General features: G+C 34.4%; 2 protein-coding genes across 2 annotated transcripts; both read left to right on the top strand.

Annotated features, from left to right (window-relative positions):
- The first annotated feature begins 840 nt into the window (after nt 1-840).
- LOC124831363 (flowering time control protein FPA-like) lies at nt 841-13,665 on the top strand. The gene is made up of 6 exons (XM_047305337.2): nt 841-1,216; nt 3,832-4,077; nt 4,460-4,540; nt 4,750-5,765; nt 6,257-7,653; nt 13,335-13,665. Exons 1-5 carry the CDS (start codon nt 944-946, stop codon nt 7,641-7,643), a joined length of 3,003 nt encoding a protein of 1,000 aa, XP_047161293.2. The 5' UTR covers nt 841-943; the 3' UTR covers nt 7,644-7,653; nt 13,335-13,665.
- Nucleotides 13,666-16,025: 2,360 nt separating this feature from the next.
- On the top strand, nt 16,026-20,383 carry SKIP16 (SKP1/ASK-interacting protein 16). The gene is made up of 5 exons (XM_047305295.2): nt 16,026-16,326; nt 17,134-17,856; nt 18,260-18,478; nt 19,272-19,378; nt 20,021-20,383. Exons 1-5 carry the CDS (start codon nt 16,123-16,125, stop codon nt 20,097-20,099), a joined length of 1,332 nt encoding a protein of 443 aa, XP_047161251.1. The 5' UTR covers nt 16,026-16,122; the 3' UTR covers nt 20,100-20,383.
- The last annotated feature ends 630 nt before the right edge of the window (nt 20,384-21,013 follow it).

Genomic DNA, 21,013 nt, shown 5'->3' with positions numbered 1-21,013 from the left:
TTCCAACAATCTTAAATTTAAGATAGTTAGAGTAAAAATATTATATAAAAACATTATAGTAAAAGTTTTTTACGTAAAAAAGATTATTAGAGCATACTCATAACTTTAAGTTCTTAAAGTTAATAACGGCGGAGTCTTGAATAAAATAAAAAATAAAAATGATTATTAATATCAGTCCATTTGACACCAACATTAAATTAACGTTTTAATACAATCATTAAATTACTTTTTTAAGTTGTAGAAAATTTAAAGGCAAATAAAATTTTATAGAAGTGGGTCTTTTAAGATTTTATAACTAGAACAAAATTTGTGAGGGTTGCTTTAAATTATATTGCATAAGATCAATGTAAACTAAAATATTTTTTGAGTTTTTTTTACTATAAATATCCTAATAATTAGAAACGATTTTCTTTGTGCATTCTCGATTGTGTTGTCTAATTGTAATACTTTTTTCTTTAATTAAGATAAAAAAAGTAACACTTATTTTTTGTTTGCCCATATGCGTGATTAATAAGTGTTTTAAACTATTTTGGTTTCAAACATAAATAAAATTGATCGATAATTGTCTCTTCCAAAGATTAAACCTTGTGAGAAGGATATTACTCTCCCCTATCCAATTCTTTGATTACGTAAATAGTAACAAATATATATATATATATATATATATATATATATATATATATATATATATATATATATATATATATATATATATATATAATATTTTAAAAGACGGTGCAAGTAATATATTGGAAATATGGAAGGCGAATATTCTGGGTCTTCCTAGGCAACTAAAATATATATAAGTATTATATTTGAATATTTTTAACCTTTATCTCTGCATAAAAGTGTTCGTTTTCTCTTCTACTTGTTTCTAGGGTTTCTCTCAAACACATCTTCTTTCTACTTGTTTCTTGCATTTGAATTGAAGCTATTGGTTCCAATGCCACTTCCAGCAAAACCAATGAGGGACTCCGACGAGTTGGCGAGCCCGTCGAACAACCTGTGGGTGGGGAATCTGGCGCCGGACGTTACTGACGCCGATCTCATGGAACTTTTCGCCAAATACGGTGCGCTCGACAGCGTAACTACTTATTCCGCTCGCAGTTACGCCTTCATCTACTTCAAGCGCGTCGAAGACGCCAAAGCCGCCAAAAACGCTCTCCAAGGAACCTCTCTCCGCGGCAGTTCCTTGAAGATTGAGTTTGCCAGACCGGTTTGTCTTCATCTTTTTGCTTTCATTTGCTCTCACAATTCCTGTATTCCTATTATAGATTTTGTTTCAACTAATATATTCTTCTTCTTATTAGTATTTTGTTATTTTTGCATTCTAGGTTTTTGTTATTTGTATTTTTTCCCCTCGTTCCCATTTTTCACGGAATCGCTCGACATGCATGAACAGAATCCAAATCCCTAATTCAATAATTTTCGCGTGTTTAGGTCACCGTACTCTGCAAAACTGATTTTGGATAGGATTAATTTTGTAAAATTGATTCTGATGGCAAATTCGAATTAAAATTTAGTGTAATAACCATGTACGTTACATGGAAATAGGTGAAATTGAACGTGATACTCGATTTGAAAAATTGTGAGATTAAATACAACGTAGAAATAGTATAAAATTGTGCAGTGCTTGGATTTTACATTGGACGAAATAATTAGTCGTGGTGGTGATTAGTTCAAGACACAAATTTGTAATGTTTAATAGTAATATAACTAAAGTTGTTTAAATTTAAGGGTTGAACATTTGATTATCGAATCATGATCGGTGAAAATTTGGTTGGACTCTGGTGACATATAACTCTTGTTCTGTTGATTAATTCTTCACATCTCAAAGGGGATCTGAAAGCTTGTTCTGTGGTTCGTTTGTCCTAGTCACTCAGATCTACATAATTCTTAAACGAAGATAAAAAATGTTATGTAAACATGACCCAAGTTATACAACAAAGCATCACTCAAAGTGACAGTGTTGTAGAATAGTGCTTTACATGAGCTGATATATAACTAATTTTGTCATCTAATGAGATTAGTTTTGAACGTATATTGTATTGACCTTTAGAAGTGTGCAGAAATTTATTTCAATGCGACTATATTTCTTTGTAAACAGCTACAATATAGTAAATGCACACCCTCGCTAAAATTCAGAATTGGCCACTCTACATCCTGATAGTAAACACAGCATAATGCGTATGAACTTAGTTTTTTGTTTTTTCGTCCTGAAACTACTGAATGGCTTGAAAAACGAAGCTCCAAAGTAGCGGCGCGAATGGCTACCAAGAGGTTGAGTTTAAATAAGTCTTTCAATCTACCAGTTAGGAAATACAATTTTTTTTATTAATAACCACTGTGTAGACAACAGGATGGAGTGTTTCCTGAGGTCCAAAGAGAGGTAACTGGATAAGTGGACAATTGGAAAGAGTGCCTTTTGATGTATCTGAATTACAACATATCTAATGTTAGATTTAGACAAACTCACAATGGACGAAATAGAGAAGAATGATTTTTTTTGAGATATGTGAAAATGCGTTACTTTGATTTTCTCCAATTAATCTCCCTGGTTTTAGTTTGATTTTGGAGTATACTCGTGATCTAACAGTTAAGGTGGTGATGTGCACCTAGATATCCCGTACCAAGCATTATTCGAATAGAAACTTACGTCACTGCGAAAATCTGTACAATCATTAAACAACTTTATATTGTTCTGCCCTACTTCTAAAACAATGCTAGCCCTTCAAATAACGCAATAATTTACATAAAAAAGAAACTAAGGCAAATAAAATCAAAGTAACACTGATTCAATAATAGTATGAACAGTAATTGTGTTTTAGTATTTGGTTCGGGTCTAGGGTGTTTGGTTTATAATATACTAATAGATAGTCCAAACCGCAACTCGATATTTAGTTGTGATGGACGCTCTCTATATTAAGACTTGTTTAAATAAAAGAATACAGTCCGGCATTTAACTTCTAAACATTGCCCCTTGGAAGACATTTCTCTCTAGTTTAAAGTTGGGCGGGGAGCCGATGCCAAGCTTTTAAAATTAAATTTTAAAACAAATCTAAGATAAGAACTCCGAATTCCACTACTCTATTTAAATAGAGGGATTGATGAAATGAAATACGATGCGACGAGGATATCCAGTTCCTAAGTTTCTCCTATTATAAGATTTTGAAAAATTTAAGTCTGGACAAGATCAGAATCTTGTATGAAATAAAAAGTGCAAAAGGATAGGTGATGTGTGGATAAATGTTCTGATTTGATTGTAGTGAAAACCATTTCAGTCCTTAAACCCAAGCGGAACTTCTGGAAGTCATACTTGGTAGCTTTGGTTTGATACTACTAATCACAGAAGTATATGTTATTATTTGGAAGTTGAAGCGAGGTTGTATCTCGTCATACTTTATTTTACTATCTAATGTTTAATAGTCTTTCATCATGATTAGTTCAATTTATTTACCTAGACATAACATTCAACTAGCAATTTAGCAATATAATTAATGAAAGACGATTTTTTCGTATATATTTACCCAAGTTGTAGTATCTCCTTACATGATCAAAATAATTATGTCGTTGAGTTCACATTTTTGTTCCTACCATTGGATGTGATATGTTATGTCTCGAAGTGGTATAGACAAACATTAAATTGTTATTTTTATTTTCTCATCGTTAAGAGCTTCTTTGAATGTTTTGAAGCAAAAGTACAGTATGCTTTCAATAGTATCGATCGACTATTTAAATCTTAACATGCTTGTTTCTTTTGTTAATATCTGTATGTGGATGGTGTAATCTGTATTTTTAGTGTTTTGTTTAAATGGCAAAAAATGTTCTCAGGCTAAGGCATGCAAACAGCTTTGGGTGGGGGGTATTAGCCCAGCTGTTACAAAGGAAGAATTGGAGGCTGAATTTCGTAAAATTGGTACAATTGAGGATTTTAAGTTCTACAGAGACCGAAATTCTGCATGTGTTGAATTTTTCAATTTGGAAGATGCTTCCCAGGCCATGAAAATAATGAATGGGAAGCGAATAGGTGGGGAGCATATTCGTGTTGACTTCCTTCGAACCCAATCGATAAAAAGGGTAAGTGTATTTTTATATGTTCTTGTTTGGTGTTCTTCCATTTCCTTTTATTGTTCAATTACCTATCAGTACACTGATCCTGATGCCTCATGTTGGTACTTCTAGATAATTACATTTAAGTTAGTGGGGAGTGATTATTTTATTTTAAAGTGGCACTTCTTGGATTTTTTTTTCTTGCATTGATAAATAATCCCTATTTACTAAACCTTTTGTAATGGTTTTTTCACTTGAAACTGTTAGTTGTCTCTGATTGAGTGACACGTTTTTTGTATGAATGCTTTTATACTAGAATTAGTGGACTGGGTTATTTCCTTTTTTTGTAGCTTGTTCTGTTTAAATGTTACTTTGATGTAGTTAATGTTTCCTTTGATGATTTCTGTAGGATCAGTTGCTTGATTATGGGCAGTTTCAAGGAAAAAGCTTGGGGCCTAGTGATGCTTATTCTGGACAGAAAAGACCTCTGGTGAGGGTCCTTGTAATGTGAATCTAATTGCAAGTCTGTCACTTTTTTGTATAATTCTTGCTCATCTGTCTGTTATTGCTTTGTTGGATGTAACGTTTTGGTTTTGGGAAGACTGGGCATTATTTACATAGGCATGCTCAATATTTTCTGCATACCTTGTGTCTTCAACTCTTTCAGTTCTTCTTATAAATACTCTCTCGTGTCAACAGCATTCACAGGCTCCAATGGGGAGGAAAGGCGATGCTCAACCAAGTAATGTTTTGTGGATTGGTTATCCTCCTGCTGTTCAGATTGATGAACAAATGCTGCACAATGCTATGATTTTATTTGGTGAAATTGAGAGAATCAAGAGTTTTCCCTTGAGGAATTATTCTATCGTAGAGTTTAGAAGTGTTGATGAAGCTCGACGTGCTAAAGAGGGCCTTCAAGGGCGCCTTTTTAATGATCCTCGAATAACAATTATGTATTCCAGCAATGACCTAGTACATGGAAGTGATTATCCTGGCTTTTTTGCTGGAAGTAATGGACCGAGGCCTGATGTATTGCTGAATGAGAATCCATTCCGACAGTTACAAATGGATGCATTTGGTCATAATCGTCCAGTGGTTCCAAATAATTTTACTGGTCAATTACCACCTAGTGGTATTATGGGTCCAAATGTACCATTGCGACCTTTTGGTCCACTTAGCAATGTTGATTCTGTTATTTCTGGCCCTGAGTTTAATGAGATTAGTGCCCTCCACAAAATTCAAGATGGCAGCTCCAAGAGTAACATGGCTCCAAACTGGAAAAGGCCATCTCCTCCTGCACCAGGGATGCTTTCTTCTCCTGCACCAGTTGCTAGGCATCCTACAAGATCCACCACCGGTGCATGGGATGTACTTGACATAAACCATATTCCTAGAGATTCTAAACGTTCAAGGATTGATGGACCCTTAGCTGTTGACGAAGCCCCATTTCCTTTAAGGAATATAGATGATCGTGGGTTATCCCTGGAGCAATCTTATGGGATAGATCCATCAATGGATAGAGGTGGTTCTGGTCCATTTGCAAATATTCAAGGAAAAAATCACCTTGGTCCAATGAGCTCAAGGATTACAGCTGGAGTACATGGTATGGTCCAACCTGATAATGATCATATTTGGCGTGGAATCATTGCAAAAGGTGGAACTCGTGTTTGTAAGGCTAGATGTGTACCAATTGGGAAAGGGATTGGGACTGAGCTGTGAGTATAGTTTCATCCGTCTCTAATCTTAATTAAAAGTTTGCATATTTGGAAATGGAAAGAAAAAGTTGCTATAGTTCTTGAAATCTGTTCTTTTCTGTTGACTTATTTTGCTTTTACGTTCTTCTCATAGCTAGCAAAGTCCACATATAAGATACTCTCTTCCCTCTGTGTTGTTTGTTTTCTGCAGGAAATGTAGGTTTTATGAATTTTACTGGTTTGTGCTGTCATCAGGACAAATGGTGTGCTTATTTGTTTTATGTTTTGCTTACTAAAAAAATCTTAAACTTTATGTTTTATATTGGAGGCAAAAGATGCTAACTGGCTTGGTCATTTTATATTCTCAAGCACAAACCAGTGGGACTTAGTTTTTGGATGTATTTTCCTTGAAAATTCCAAATTTGTCTTAAGGGTAGAAATGTATTGTATATATTCTTTTAAGGTTACTGTTTTAATGTTGTAATTCCAGTTTGCTTTTTCTTTTGATGCAGTCCTGATATCATTGATTGCTCAGCTAGGACGGGATTGGATATACTCACTAAACATTATGCTGATGCAATTGGTTTTGATATTGTTTTCTTTCTGCCTGATAGCGAAGATGATTTTGCATCATATACTGAATTCCTTCGATATCTCAGTGCAAATAATCGTGCTGGTGTTGCCAAATTTGGTGATAACACCACATTATTCTTGGTGCCTCCTTCTGATTTTCTCACTAGAGTTTTGAAAGTCAGTGGACCCGAGCGACTATATGGTGTCTTTCTGAAGTTTCCTCAAGTGCCAAGTAGTGCACCTATGCAGCAAGCATCGAACTTGCCTGTACCGACAAGTCAGTTTATGCAGCAAATTCCTCTTTCACAGACTGAATATGGTTTGATTCCTATCAAAGAGGAACAGGTTGTGTCAATGGATTATAACAGACAATTGCGTGAGGATTCTAAGCTTCCTAGTAAACCAGCCTACCTGCCTACAGGAGGGCCTCCTTTAGTTCATTCTGTACCTCCAGATTATGCTCCTAATAATGCTATTGCTGGGTCCCAAGCAGGAGTTGCATTAACTCCTGAGCTGATTGCAACTTTAGCATCTTTTCTCCCTTCAACTACACCATCATCTGCCATTGATGGTGCCAAGCCTGGAGTAGGTTCCTCAACCATGAAGCATCCTTTTCCTCCTGTGGCACCAAATGATGGAAGTCAATCCTATTTATGGAAACAAGACAATCAAAGTGCTGATCAAACCACTCATCCTCCTCAACAGATGAGGAGTATGTATAGCGTTCACAATGCTCACTATCAGCCATATCCACCAGCATCTGCTCCAGCTGGCAATCCTGCTCAAGTGGTCTCTAGCAGTTCTCACATCCAAGACACTGCAGCCACCATGCATCAGCAAGGTGCTGTTTCATCTAGACACATGCCTAATTTCATGATGGCCGGTCAAAGTGGACAGGTAGCTGCATCTCCTCATGGCAGTCAGCATTATCAAGTTAAAGTCTCCCCAAGCAATCAGAAAGGCTTTGGAGTTGTGCAGGGAACGGATGCCCCTGTGTTATACAATTCTCAGGCTTTCCAGCAACCTAATAACAATCCACTGTCTTTCCAGCAACCTAATAATTCTATTGCCTCAACTAATCAAGTTAGTGGTGCTAATTCTTCACAACAGCTGACTGCCATGCCATACACAGTAGACCAAGTAAACTCGGACACCACAAATCAGCAACTTTCTGTTTCTGGAGTCGGTCAAGGCACACCAGAGGTGGAGGCTGATAAGAACCAGAGATATCAGTCAACATTACAGTTTGCTGCCAATCTTCTTCTCCAAATACAACAGAAGCAACAACAAGCGGCAGGAGGTCATGGACCAGGAATTCAACAATGAGATGCTTCCTGTAAGTAATTTCTTTGTTAATATATGATCTAGGTTGAGTGTTTAATTCACCCATTCAGTTTCTGTCCATATATTTGTTTTTTTTTTCCAAGTATTTTTATGTCATTGATGTGATGGTATATTCCACGTGGCTGTCTGGTTGCATACCTTGGTTGCTATTGCAAATGATCTGTAGGAGGTACACCTGAAATCCTTGAAATCATGGACAGAGTAAATATGGAAGTCTTGAGCGTGTTAATTTACAGAGATATAATAAGCCCTTGGAAACAATTGTATGTGGTTGAAAGTATGTCCAAACTTTTATGGGGAGTATCCTGGAACTGGTTAGTTTTTCTGTTTTGGGTATTAGAAGAGCAAGTGCAATTGTGCAAGGCTGTAAGTCGTTTTTCTTAGATAATTTGGGATTTGGGGTACGTGATCTTAATGATGTCATTTCCAAATAGGTCAAACCAAATTTGCTTGTTGAAAAATCCTTTGTCTTTGTTTGGTCCTGTTTAGTCCTATTGTAAATTGAGATTTGGATTATTCATTCGTTATCTCTTAAGTCTTTGCTCTGAACTTTGTTACAAATTGTCATACTATCAGAGTTCCATGATTTTTCTTGAAAGGTTTACAACATTCTAAAAAATCTATGTATTCTTTACTCTATGCTTGAGTAAAGTCTCCATTACCTCATTTTCAGATTCTTTGGTTTCCAAGCCATCTGCCTGTTCCACCATTTCTCTCCCTTTTCTTCTCCGGGCTCTACTACCTGATTTGGGATTTCCCTTTTTGTATCACTAGCTTTAACTGTCCTTATGTTTTCACCTTATCTTATTGTGATAGTAGTAATGTCCTGTACATGGCACTGCCATGGGCTGGCTTACCTCAATTCCTTTTTACTTGTCTCTCTGTTCTAGCCCTTTCTGGTTATAGTTTTATATGTGCCTCACCCATTCCTGGAAAATCGTGGTACAACATTGTAAACTCAGTAGTATCATATCTTTGGTCGTGACCATAATGGGATTAGGTTTTATTGAGCTGCTAGTTTTTTTCATTGAACTACTTCAAGCTCTGTTGATTTCTCTTGTTTTCTGCTGCATGCCCGGTTATTACAAGGTAAACTGTCAATCTTGCTTCCTAAGTTCTTGTTCCTTTCCCTCATCGACGAAGATATTTCCTTTTATTGTTTCATAGTCATGAGACTGACTGCTGAAAAGTTTTCTTCCAGGCATGTTAGGAAAACTCGTGATTTGAATTTTGGGCTGTGTATAGGATTGATATTTTATCAGTAAAGTATAAGGCAGTAAACAGAATTGACAGGTAATACCAAGTGATTCTCTATCTGATAAAAGTTCAAAAAAGAATCGTTGGCACAGGCAAATGAAATATTGAATGGCTAGAGAGTCCTTGTGGAAATGAAGAATAAAATGATACTCTCCCTATTGAGAGTGCCTCCGGCTGATATGGGAATCACTCCTTGATGCAAAATCTAAACAATTTTCTGTTCACACTCATGCCCAGTCATTTCGTCACTTCCTTCTTAATCTTTCCTCTCTCTCTTTTTCCTCTCCACACACACACACACACACACATCGTATGATTCTGGCAAGTCCCTCAACTCCCCTTTGCCAGTTGTCATTTCTTCCTTGCCTGATAATCCTTCCTCCTCCTCATTGTCACCCATCTTTTTTTTGCTCAAATATACCCAATATCCTTGTTCCTCAGGCCCAACATTTACATTTCCTCCTCCTACATTTCCCTTTTCCCTTCTCTTTAAATGTTCTCAATTGGTCTATTATCAGGATTTGAAGAATTCCCTGGTTGGTGCAATAAATTTTCGCTTTGTCTTCAGTGGTGGTTAAAAGATATTTAGGGTACCCATAGCTGGTTTGCTATGGCAGTTTAGTCATCATTGATAACAGGGAGGATGTTACGTACCTGAGTACGTAACCTAGCCAAATACACCCTTACCTTAGATCGTAACATTACACCCCGCTGCAAAACAACCTTGTCCTCAAGGTTGGAAACGGGGAGCTGGATCTCATGGCTCCTCATCAATTCATGTCTGGAGGTTTGGGTGGTGGTAAAACCTTCTCTAATGTCTTCCATTCTTCGTCCAGCATTCTGGTTACCACTTCTCCTAAATCATAAGCCCTGAGGGAATGGTTTTCAATGTCTTTCAGTACTTCACGTCGCTCTCTTCCTTCTGCCAGTGTACCAAACACTGCAAGCCCCCTGTTCTTTTTGTCGGCCCATCTCTTCACAGACTCCATTGTTCTCTCCAGGGTATTGATTCTTCCATTTTCCCTTCCTTCCAAAGCCTTCATTCTTCCTTCCAATACTAGACCGTTTGGTTCAGGTAGTTTTCTCACGCTCGGTTCTGGCCGTCTCCTCCCGTTCGGCTCGGTAAGTCCTCTCTCTATAGGTTCCATCCGTTCTTTCACGTTCGGATCCAGCAGTCTGCTATCGTTCGGTTCTGGCAGTTCGCTCACGTTCGGATCCGTTAGTCCACTATCGTTCGGTTCCAGCAGTCCCTTCCCATTTGGAGCTTGGACTTCATGGCGTATTCCACTCAACTCTGCCTTCAACCTCCTTAGGGAGAACTCCATGTTCTTTAGTCTCTGCTCCATGCTCTCCAGTTTCCCTTCAATTGCATTTATTCTTCCCTCCATGATGTCTTTCACTCGTCTCTATTAGGATCCGACAGTTTCCTCCCTTGACAATCCGGCAGGTCGGACCAATTGTTACGTACCTGAGTACGTAACCTAGCCAAATACACCCTTACCTTAGATCGTAACATATCATCTGTTAGCTTTGTGCTTTAGAAACCATCTGATATAATGGAATAAATATTGTGGTTATTTGGTCATTGTGCGTAAATAAGTTATTTATTACTCCCCCCAGTCTCAAATACCAGTAAAAAAACTTATTAGCACTAATTAAGAAAGTTAGTAACATTTAGTTGCGCTAATTTAATTGGAAACAGATATCAAGAATAATAGAGTCATTGGAAATTAGACCCTAACTAAATGAAGGGCATTTCAATGATAATTTCATTAAATAGGGTCAACTTAGTTGAGATTTGTTTGTATTTGAAAGAACATCCAAAAATTTTATTTTGGGCTTATATTAGAGATCGGAGGGATTTTAGTATGACTCTCCCCATCGGTTTTTCATTACTTGGTATCACCGTGTCATCAACTGACCCATTTCAGATATCTGTAGTGATACCTGTTGTATATTACTGTTTTTGTTTTCTGTCTAATACATGTCTTATTCTGTTTTCGTTATCTCAGTACTGGATTTCGACAGTTTGGTTAACTGTTATATACCAATAATCTGACTTAAAAACTTAGTGTGATAATCTTATTTTCTTCTGAGTTTTGTATCCCTTATTTTTAGATGTAGGCTTTGATCTTTCTTCTCTTCTTTTTTCACCTTGTGAAAGGTAATTTTTTTAGGGTTAGAAATTCAGTCACTTGAACTTATTTTATCGTGACTTGTGAGGTGTAATTTCCACTGTATAAAGAATCTTGAATGTGCTTCTGAAGATAATGAGAAGATATTTTCTGATTACATTTGTAAATTTGGAGTTAACTTGTTTACTTTTTTCCTAGCTAACCATAATTCAGGATTTGTAAACAGAATCAACAATTTTCGTACCACACGCCATTTGTGGTTTTCCATTTTTTCCCTATGTTTCATTCAAAATTCAATCACCCCTATAACTTATTGAGACTTCTGAGTTATTAACTCCCACCGTGTAAGAATCTTGAAGGTGTTTCTGCGCATGTGAAAACACTTCAAATTAAATATGTACATTCAGAGTTAAATCTGTCTAATACTTTCCTAGCTAACCTTAAATAAGGATTAGTATATCAAATCAACGAATTTGGTGCCACTGTCAACTGTGGTTTTGCACTAATTTCCCCTATTTCCTCCTGTCTATGGGAAAAAGAAATTACAAATTCGGCTTAGGGACGAGAGATATGATAATGACCTCAAGAATTCGACACGGATTGAATTTATAGGAACTTTGATTGTATCCTAATTGTTCATTAACGTGATTATATGAAAATTCGGACCTAAAACTTCAAATCCTACCTGCACTATTTAAATTTAAGGGCAATTATTATTGTGATCAGTCTCTTGCAATAAACGTACGTGGAAAGTGCTAAACTCAACCATTTACTTCCTAATATGAAGGTCAACTTCTTGAAGTAAGAGTAGCGTCTAAACTTAGGAAAAGGTGTAAGGAATACCATGGAGAGGCGTCAGAAATTTTACTATCGATGGAGGGTTAATAAACACTGAATTGTATGCATTCTTATGAATGTTCTATCAATCATGCTGGTTTCATTTTAGTATACGTGGAAATAAAAGAACCGAGACGGAGCACATGGACTTTCTGTTCCATGGGTAATGGTTGTTAGTTGGAAGTCCATTAAAAATATATGAAGGTGGAAATGCAACAAAACTAATGGTAAACTATCAAATACATTAAAACATGAATGATAAATACATGTTTAGTTAATTACAACTGCTTCATATGCTGGGCCTTGATTATGCATTTCTTGTGAAAACATTGGATCTTTATTCAGTCTCAATGATATATAAAATGAAAAAGCCTCCTTACATTTCTTTATTCAGTCTCAATGACTTCGTGCTGAGTATCAGCCAGCATTGTGATAAGAAAATGTGTCATTTTGAATGTGTTTTTAAGAGCATAAATTTTATCTGGATATTAAATTTGAGGAAGGTACTTGCTAAGAGAATATACCAAAAACATTAGAATTATTTTTTAACACTGGAATACCATCATAACGTATTTTCTCTGCTAAAAAGGTTCTTTTCTGTCATAGTGCTGAGTAATGATTGGTTTATTGCTCAAAGGATTGATGATGCTAATAGTTAATAGCCGGCGAGTGTTGAGTGCTACCTACATTGCAGGGTATTCACCCATTAACGCATAAAATTGTTTGAGGAGAATTCTGAATCCCAAGAATTCCTTTGTATATTATCATGTGCGTAGAGATTCTGTTTTTTTCTTATGCTATCGAATTGTTGGTTTGTCATTCATAAATAGTTCGAAGCGATCCATTTAGGTACTGAAGAGCATTCGATTCTTTCGTGGTTTAGTCTTCAAATTGTGATATTCTCGTCATTAAGGGTTCGTACTTCGTAGCACTGCGATTTTCTCCTTGGTTAGGTTATCACTTGACTAGGTTCTCTGCATGAATCTCACCCATTAAAATTAAATTTTACATATTAACTTATAAAATGTATGAAGTTATAAAATCTAATTCAAGTTAGAAACTCTGAACCCTGATTTAAAATTGCATAACCTTGTAGTTCATTTTAAACTGTAGGTGATCCTATTCCGGTTAGACCTTAATAAAAAGGGTTACTTACATTCGATTAGCTATGATATAAAATTAGACCTTACAATATGAATTTTGTCTTCTTTTCATCGTACTTGTATACCCCATCCAAATAATCGTGTAGCTTCTCCATTGTAAAAAATCTTGACTCAATGTTTTGATGCGTCTCAAATATAAATATAAAATTCGTTATTGTTTTTGCACCTTGCATCAAGGTTACTTTTGCGCAACGATGAGATTATTACCAATTGTTAATGGGTTTTGGCAAGTCACTGTATCCTAATCGTCTCGTTTTTTCCCTATCTTTATTTACGCGTAGGTAATGGTCCTGCTTAGAAAGACGCCTGTGAAGGTGACCCAGACTTGACGATTGTTCAACAGCAATTTCTATTTAATCATATACCAAAGGAACTCTCGTTTAGCCAACTTACTCTTTCCTTCTAACTTTTTTATTCTACAAACTACCAAGGTGTAAGGTTGCTTTTTATTGATGATACTGTTCAATGTACATAACAACAATTTTCATCTCACATATCGTTCCAACTGGTATGCACCCACCACTTCTTTAGGCTACCGACATTCGACTGTGCTCTTTTTACAACTACATTGTTTCGTTTTTTATGACACTTATGTTGCTGTGTTACATTGGATAGAGAATCGCGTGAATGCCAGCTTGCCCAAAATTTGTATTTGAAATTGGCGAGTCCAGAGGAGCTTATTTGAAAATGGACTATTTATTTGAACAAGTCTGCTGAATAAGTATGCCAAAATTTTGCACTACGGTCAGAAGTAATACCGTTTCTGATTTTATATTATCCATATTATTTTATTTATAGCGTGAGGTTATGTTGTAGAACCTGAAAATAAATGGTTTTTAATAAATTATGATTTTTTTATTTCTTATGTCACTGTTTTTTCAGATTAATTAAATATTAGATAAAAACAAGGATATATAAAATAACAATTAAATTGAATGAAAACTTTTACAGATTTGAAAAAGGAGCTGGTTGGGGCATGTATTGAAATAAAAGAGGGGGGAAATCACTAATACCGTGAATGGCACGATTTAGCCAGTGTTTTAAATTATTACAACTGGTTCTGTGTCTGAATTATGCAATGTGATATAATAGAAGGAAAATATCTACATTAATATAGGATAAAGTGAAACATAATGTAATAAAATAAAATTTTTATCTTCATTCATAACTTGGAGAGAGAAAGAATTGAAGATGAACGATGGAATAGAAAAAAAATAGTTTCAACTAGTGTCTTTTATATTTTATATATACCCACACTACATCATATTCTTCAATTTAGGTATTTAAGTTATGTATCGTATCCAACTTAATATAATTTGATAGTGATGTTTGTCTCAAAATGTTTGTAGGCTCCTTCTGGGAAGTCTAGGGCGTATTTCTTTCTTGTTACGAAAAACAAAAAGTTAGAAAAAAAAGCAATTTATGTCAAATCTATTTTTTCTCTCTCCAAATTATCCTATAAAACAATCATACCAAGATATGTTGATTATCCGTATAAGTCATAATTGATTATTTCACTTAATTTTCAAACCAAATAGATAAGAATCAACTCATCATGCGTAAGTAGTCTATTAAAATTTTCATTCATTTTATATGTATACCTGTGAAAGTTTTATTTTATTTTTCCTTCTTGAATTAAACAAAGAAGAAGTTATTAAAATTAAATAAACCAATAAGAATTCTTAATAATATAATATAATTGAATTATGAACAAGCCTTTTAAAAAAAAAGTTATTTTTTTTTCATCCTCTTAAGTCATTTTAATTTCTCTAAATTATAACAGTTTTTTTCAAATTTATCCAAATTATCTAGTTTAGCATGTGAGTCATGTCATTGAAATAATTTCTTTCTTTGTAATGTTTCCATATGTTTCGTCTCCTATTAGACTTTTAATATTATATTATTTTCATTGATGATTATTCTAGGTATATTTATTTTTTTAATGAAAAATTATTATTAATTTTTTTATATATTTTAATCTTATTTTAATGGAATCAAAATCCAGTTTAACATTTATATTCAAACTTTGGAAAATTTGATAACATACATGAATTTTTTCTCTCATTGTTTTAAATAATTTATGACTTCTCATGTTGTATTGAAACAACTCGCATTATTTTAATTAATGGTGAGTTTCTTCAATATTTTTAAGTGATAATATCTCATCAATTGCAAGTCTTTTTTAGTGGGTTTAGTTTATATTTTCTTCATTATAAATAAAATATCCTATATGTATTTTCTACAAAGGAAATGAATTACATATACCATTTTTTAGTGACTGGTATCAAAGTCAACTTATAGTTTATTTTAGGGAAATTTGTTGTTTGTTCTAAACATATTATTTCACTCGCTATTAGAACACTTATCAATATAAAATATGTATAATTTGTTAGAAGTCGTATATCCATTAAGATTAATTTATAATATATAAATTAGTGCAATTTTACCGTAAAAGTTGATTTTGTAAAATTAAGTTAAATTTAAAATTATTTTTTATTAGTAGTAAAAGAGTCATTATATAATTTGTTATGTTTTAAATAATCTTATATTTTAAAATTGTGACTTTTTTTTTGCAATAAAATGTTATGATCTAAAATCAATAACACTTTAAGTTATTCAATGATAAAAAAAATCATTTTGAAATAAAAATTAAAAATTTAAATTAATATAGTAAATATGCATTTCTTTAGATGAATTGGTAAATATCTTTCTGACATTGAAATAATTTAAATTATTAAAAAATACACGAAAAATCACAAATTCAAATTAAAAAACAAACGAGACAATAATGTTTGAAACGTGTGTGTGTATATATATATTTATAAATTTATTAATAATAAAAATATATTAATTATTTAATTATTTTTTAATAGTTTGTATAAAATTTATAAAAAATAAAATAAAATAAACAAATTTCTCATCACTTCAATGTTTTGATATGAAGATAATGAACTAAAATAAAGTTATAATGTGAATACTATGCATCTGTGAAATAATTTTTTTTTAAACGTTCTAGTTTGGAACAAATTTATTCTGTTGTTGAGAGAGTAAGATCGAGAAAGCCTAACCATGGGGTTGGAATCGGTGGGAGATTTAGCCATTAACGCAATACTAAGGAAGTTAGAAGCCGCAGACATTGCCAGTGTTGCCTGTGCCAGCAAAAGGCTCAGGTCTTTTGCATCCGATGACACTCTTTGGATCAATCTCTGCTTCAATGAACTCGCTTTGACCCGACCCATCGATCATCTTGGAAACCCTTTCCCTTCTTTCAAGGTCGCACCTTTTTTTAATTTTCTTTCATTTTTCATGAGCCTCTGGTTTTGGGTGATAATTATCTTGTGGAAATAAATGTATTGAAAACACACCTTCATTTGTCATTGGTTGGTTTCGCTTTAGGGTCAACTAATGAAGTTGTCTCTTTGTCAGAGTTTGTTTTGTTTCTGTGTCTTCCAATTTCAGGCACACCATTGGGTGTTTCTTTTTTATGTCCTTGTTGTTGTTCTCTCTTGTGTGTTGAAAAATGACTTTGTTGTGTTGACTTGGTCCAATTGCCAAACAGGGTGAACTTGCTTCTGAGGTTAAAAACATGTTTATCTTGTGGTGGTTTGGTTTATATCTAATGCCGTGTGGGGTGGAAGTGACAAGGATGTGATGTTGGGGTAGAATGATAGAGTCTTGTACTAGCTGTTCTTTTGGTGGAATAGACTGACTCATGCTCCATTCTGTGCTTTCCTCATTTTAAAGAAATGAAAACAATGATACATGGTGATATGATATTCGGTTTGGCCCCTCCATTTCTTTCCATATTTTTTAAACCAGTCAAATTGTGAATTTAGTGTACTTACTTCTTGCAAGCTTGGTGGACACTACTTATGAAACTAACTTCTGACTTTCCTGTTTGCTGGTTCTCGGATCTGCTATGTTTATTTATGTAAAGTGGGCATCGTTCTCTTTCTTTCATGTTGAGGATGATGGATTCTGTGTTGCTCAAGATTCTTGATGATATATGGCTTGTGTGTGGTAAAGTTCAAATAATCTTTTTGGTACATCTAGAAATCAGACTGTCTATGTGTTACGCAGGAATGTTATCAAGAATGGAGAAAAGCTTTTGGAATGTATCCTTGGTCTCTTGTTATGCGTGTGAAAAGGTGCTGGGATAGGATAAAAACCTGGTTGACCAATAATTTTCCTGAAGCTGAGGCTACACTTGGTAAAGGGGCAACTGAAGCTGATATTCAGATGTTGGAGAATTTGTTAAAGGTGGACTTGCCACTTCCTACGAGGATCCTTTATCGCTTCCATAATGGGCAAGAAATCGTAAAAGCAAATCTAGAAACTAGTACATTTGGTAGTTCTTTGGGTCTAATTGGGGGTTACTCCTTCTATAATCATCTGGTGAATGTTTACCTATTGCCTATACATCAGATAATCCAAGAAACTCAGCAGATTAGGCGTCACTTGAGCTTTTTAAGAACATCCAAGTTTGTTCTTGTGGCTGCTTCCTCCACACTCCGTAGAAAATTGTTTTTCCTCAATTGTTCCAACGGTCAACTATATGTTGAAACCAATAAACTTCGTTCTGAAAAAGACATAATCCCTTGTGTACCTCAAGATCTGATAAGTTTACATCAGGAATCGAATGGTGAAGAGCAACAAGATGCCATGCTACTGTGGTTAGAAGAACATGGTCGCCGTTTAGAACATGGCTTCATCAAACTTTGTGAAAATGAATATGGCCGAAGCATTAATCTTTTCCCAGAAGAACCCCCTTTTTGTTCAACAGCTGTTACTAATGGTGTGAAGGTAAAAGCCAGTATAACGCTCTCTATGCTTGCTTTATTAACATTGTATCTTATGGCACAGAAAACATTAGTGCTATTGTAGTCGTTGATGTATTTGGCAGAGGCATATTGTGGTTACAGGGAATATATATCGTAATCAGATTGTCCTGTGCCTTCCTGAGGTTTGGATATTTATAATTACAATATATATCAGGATAGATTTTCTTGGTTTGCATCTGGAGCTCCTTTTTTCTTTTTGTTGTCTTTATGCATCAAGGAAGAGAATGATTACTTCTGCTCATTGATGTTGCATGGGATATTCCAGTTCACGTATTTTCATCGCTACTGAAATTTTGGCAAGTATTTCTTAGTTCCAGCGTATAATTTTCTCATTGGAAACTTACAAGTGTTGTTTTTTTCTCAAGGTTCGCTCGTCTGCATTGATTATCCCTGAGTTTGTTGATCCTCAAGATGACAGTGAAAAGTACTTATTTGCTTATTCGATCCGCTTGTCCCTTGAACCGCAAGGATGTTTGATTAATGGAATGTCCTTCAACTCTTGTCAACTCCATTGGAGGCGCTGGATCATCCGTGCTAATGATGATGTTGTATCGGATTTCAATGGAGAAGCTGTTATAGGACAGGTATAAGTTCCCGAAATTTCCCCTTAATTTCCTTTTCTTTTTCTGTGCAATTATTTTTATTCTATTGAAGTAATGATATTAGTAAATATTCATTTTAGACTATTTCATGTCTTGGCTGCTGGAGATAGATCTTTTAAAATTGAATTCATAGTTTTGAAATTCCGGATGAGATAGTAGCTGTGAGAAGTGAGTAGCCCTTCAGTGCCTAGGCCTTAGGTGCATTGACTTCACTTGGATTTACACATATCAGAGTCAAAATTTGGATTGAACAGCCGATCAAGGTCTCACTCATCTAAATTAATTGATTCTGATCCAGTTGTTCCACAAGTGTTTTGGTTTGTTGAATTTTTACAACAAGAAATTCCTTTTCAGTTGTGAATCAATTATGGAAGTTTCCAAAAACTGCATAATGACACGCTGCCATTGCCTTTCTATGAGCGAATATATGTGGCCGAAGTTTAGTGGTTTTGATTTTTGTTGCATATATTGATCGAGTGCATCTGAATGACGAGCCTAGCTTAGTTAAGCTTGTAATTTACTTTATATTTTTCGAGCAGATAGAGTCTTCCTTAGGCCAACTATGCAAACCTCATAAAATTGAATTGATTTAGTGGTTTCCATTTCCAAAAGTAATAAAGGTTCATAATTCGTATTTTGGAACTTGGAAGAATGTCTTTAAACTATATTTTTCTTGGAAAACAAAGAAAATTGTCTTCATTTTCTTAAGTCCAAATAACATTGGTAAATAAAGTGGTCAAAGTTTCAAATTACTGAATTGTGAATCTCCCTGCAGTATCCACTTTTGCATCCTGGGGGACAAGAATTTGTTTATCAGAGTTGCACTCCTCTACCAACGCCGTCAGGTTCCATTGAAGGCTCTTTTACATTTATACCTGGCAGGTATGCATTTGTTATTTTAATTACTGTTTGCGACAAGATATTTGGTCATCCATTATTAGTTGGACAATGTAGGAATATGTGAATTGTTTGAGCAAATTTCAAGTAACTAGTTTAGTTGAACCTTTTTTTTTTCATGTACATAAAATACACACAAACTTTATACTTATCTCAAGTATAAAGTCTAAGTGAGGTGATTTAGGGAGTTCAGAAAGTCTAAGCGAGGGAATGGATCCTCTGCAGTTATACTTATCAGTATAATATATTTCTCTCTCAAAGTTGTGGTTTTAAAGAATAAAGGGTGAGATCATTACAATTATAAAACTTGAGAGAATATATTCCCAGTGATTGGTATGCTGTGCATGATGAGCGAGGTAGAGTACCATGAAATGCTCCACAAAACTGAGGTCTGTCATGTGTCATCCAATCCACAATGGCATCTACTTCTCTACTTAGTACTATTTGCATACATTCATCTTTGCTAGCTTAAACCACATTCATCATCCAAACGTTAAGTTTTCCATATTATGCCTTGATTCACAGCAAGCAACAAAACCATGCATTTGACTCACTCACTTCAAAGGAATTACATTCAATTGTTTTAGTCTGTGAGCTAGCCATTGTCATTTTTTTCTCTGATTTCAGCTTGGCATACCCAAAAGGAGACCCTTTTCTAGCTACAGTGGCACAATTCCCTCTCCAGCTGCCAGACTACATTTTCTGATTTTTGATTCTGAATAGGAATGAAGCATCTCTGATGGCAATTGCAGCTACCGTTTGTGCACAATTTGTCACTCTAGTGAGTGGCTTGGTTGTTGAGTTTTTATTCTTCTAAGTTGGACTTGCACTATTTCCCTATATATATAACCGATCTCTATTTAAATCTTAGTGTAGTTATATTGGATTTCTTGCGTTATTGACTTTATCAGTTCACTTTTTACCCTCCATTCACTGTATATATATGATATACATATTTAGTAATGTAATTATAATCTATTGTGATGTGAAGGATGGTGATTGTTAAAGCAAAGGAATGTCAGAGAATCAGATTCATCAATCTGCTTTTTGATTTCAAAAGTGAAAGTTTTATTATTCTAGTTCTACCTAAAAGAAAAACAAAACAAAGTTGATGTATAATGTATTATTATATTTATATTTATTCTCTGTAAGTGCTTCGTAAACCCTTGGCTTAAGATTCACTGCTTAAACTGTTTGTTCAACCTTTAATTATAAAAACTATATCATTAAAGCTTAACAATGTACAATAATATTCTTTGAAAATAGTATGTAATTTTTTTAAATTACAGATATTTTACTTTTTTATTTTTGAGAGAAAAAAAATCTAAATAACATCTAAATATTTTTTTAAGGAAAAACCTTTTTCAACGGTTGTGAATTCACACGCATTTTTTTACCGTAGACTGGACACGAATTCGGTTTTTTAATTGAACCCGGTCTTGTTTTCTAAAGTTATATATTATTATTTAATTTGAAGATGTAATGTTGATGATATTCTTACAATAATTGATTTTTCATTCGAAGTTAAACTCATTGACTATATTAATATATAATTACACGTATTTCAATTTTATCTTTTCTACTATTATATCAATTATATTTAATAGGTAGTTTATTTAA

This window comes from Vigna umbellata, chromosome 3, assembly GCF_029865625.1.
Source record: "Vigna umbellata cultivar VRB3 chromosome 3, Vumbellata_1.0, whole genome shotgun sequence".
Classification (NCBI taxonomy): domain Eukaryota; kingdom Viridiplantae; phylum Streptophyta; class Magnoliopsida; order Fabales; family Fabaceae; genus Vigna; species Vigna umbellata.
This window is presented reverse-complemented; position numbering and strand designations above follow the sequence as displayed.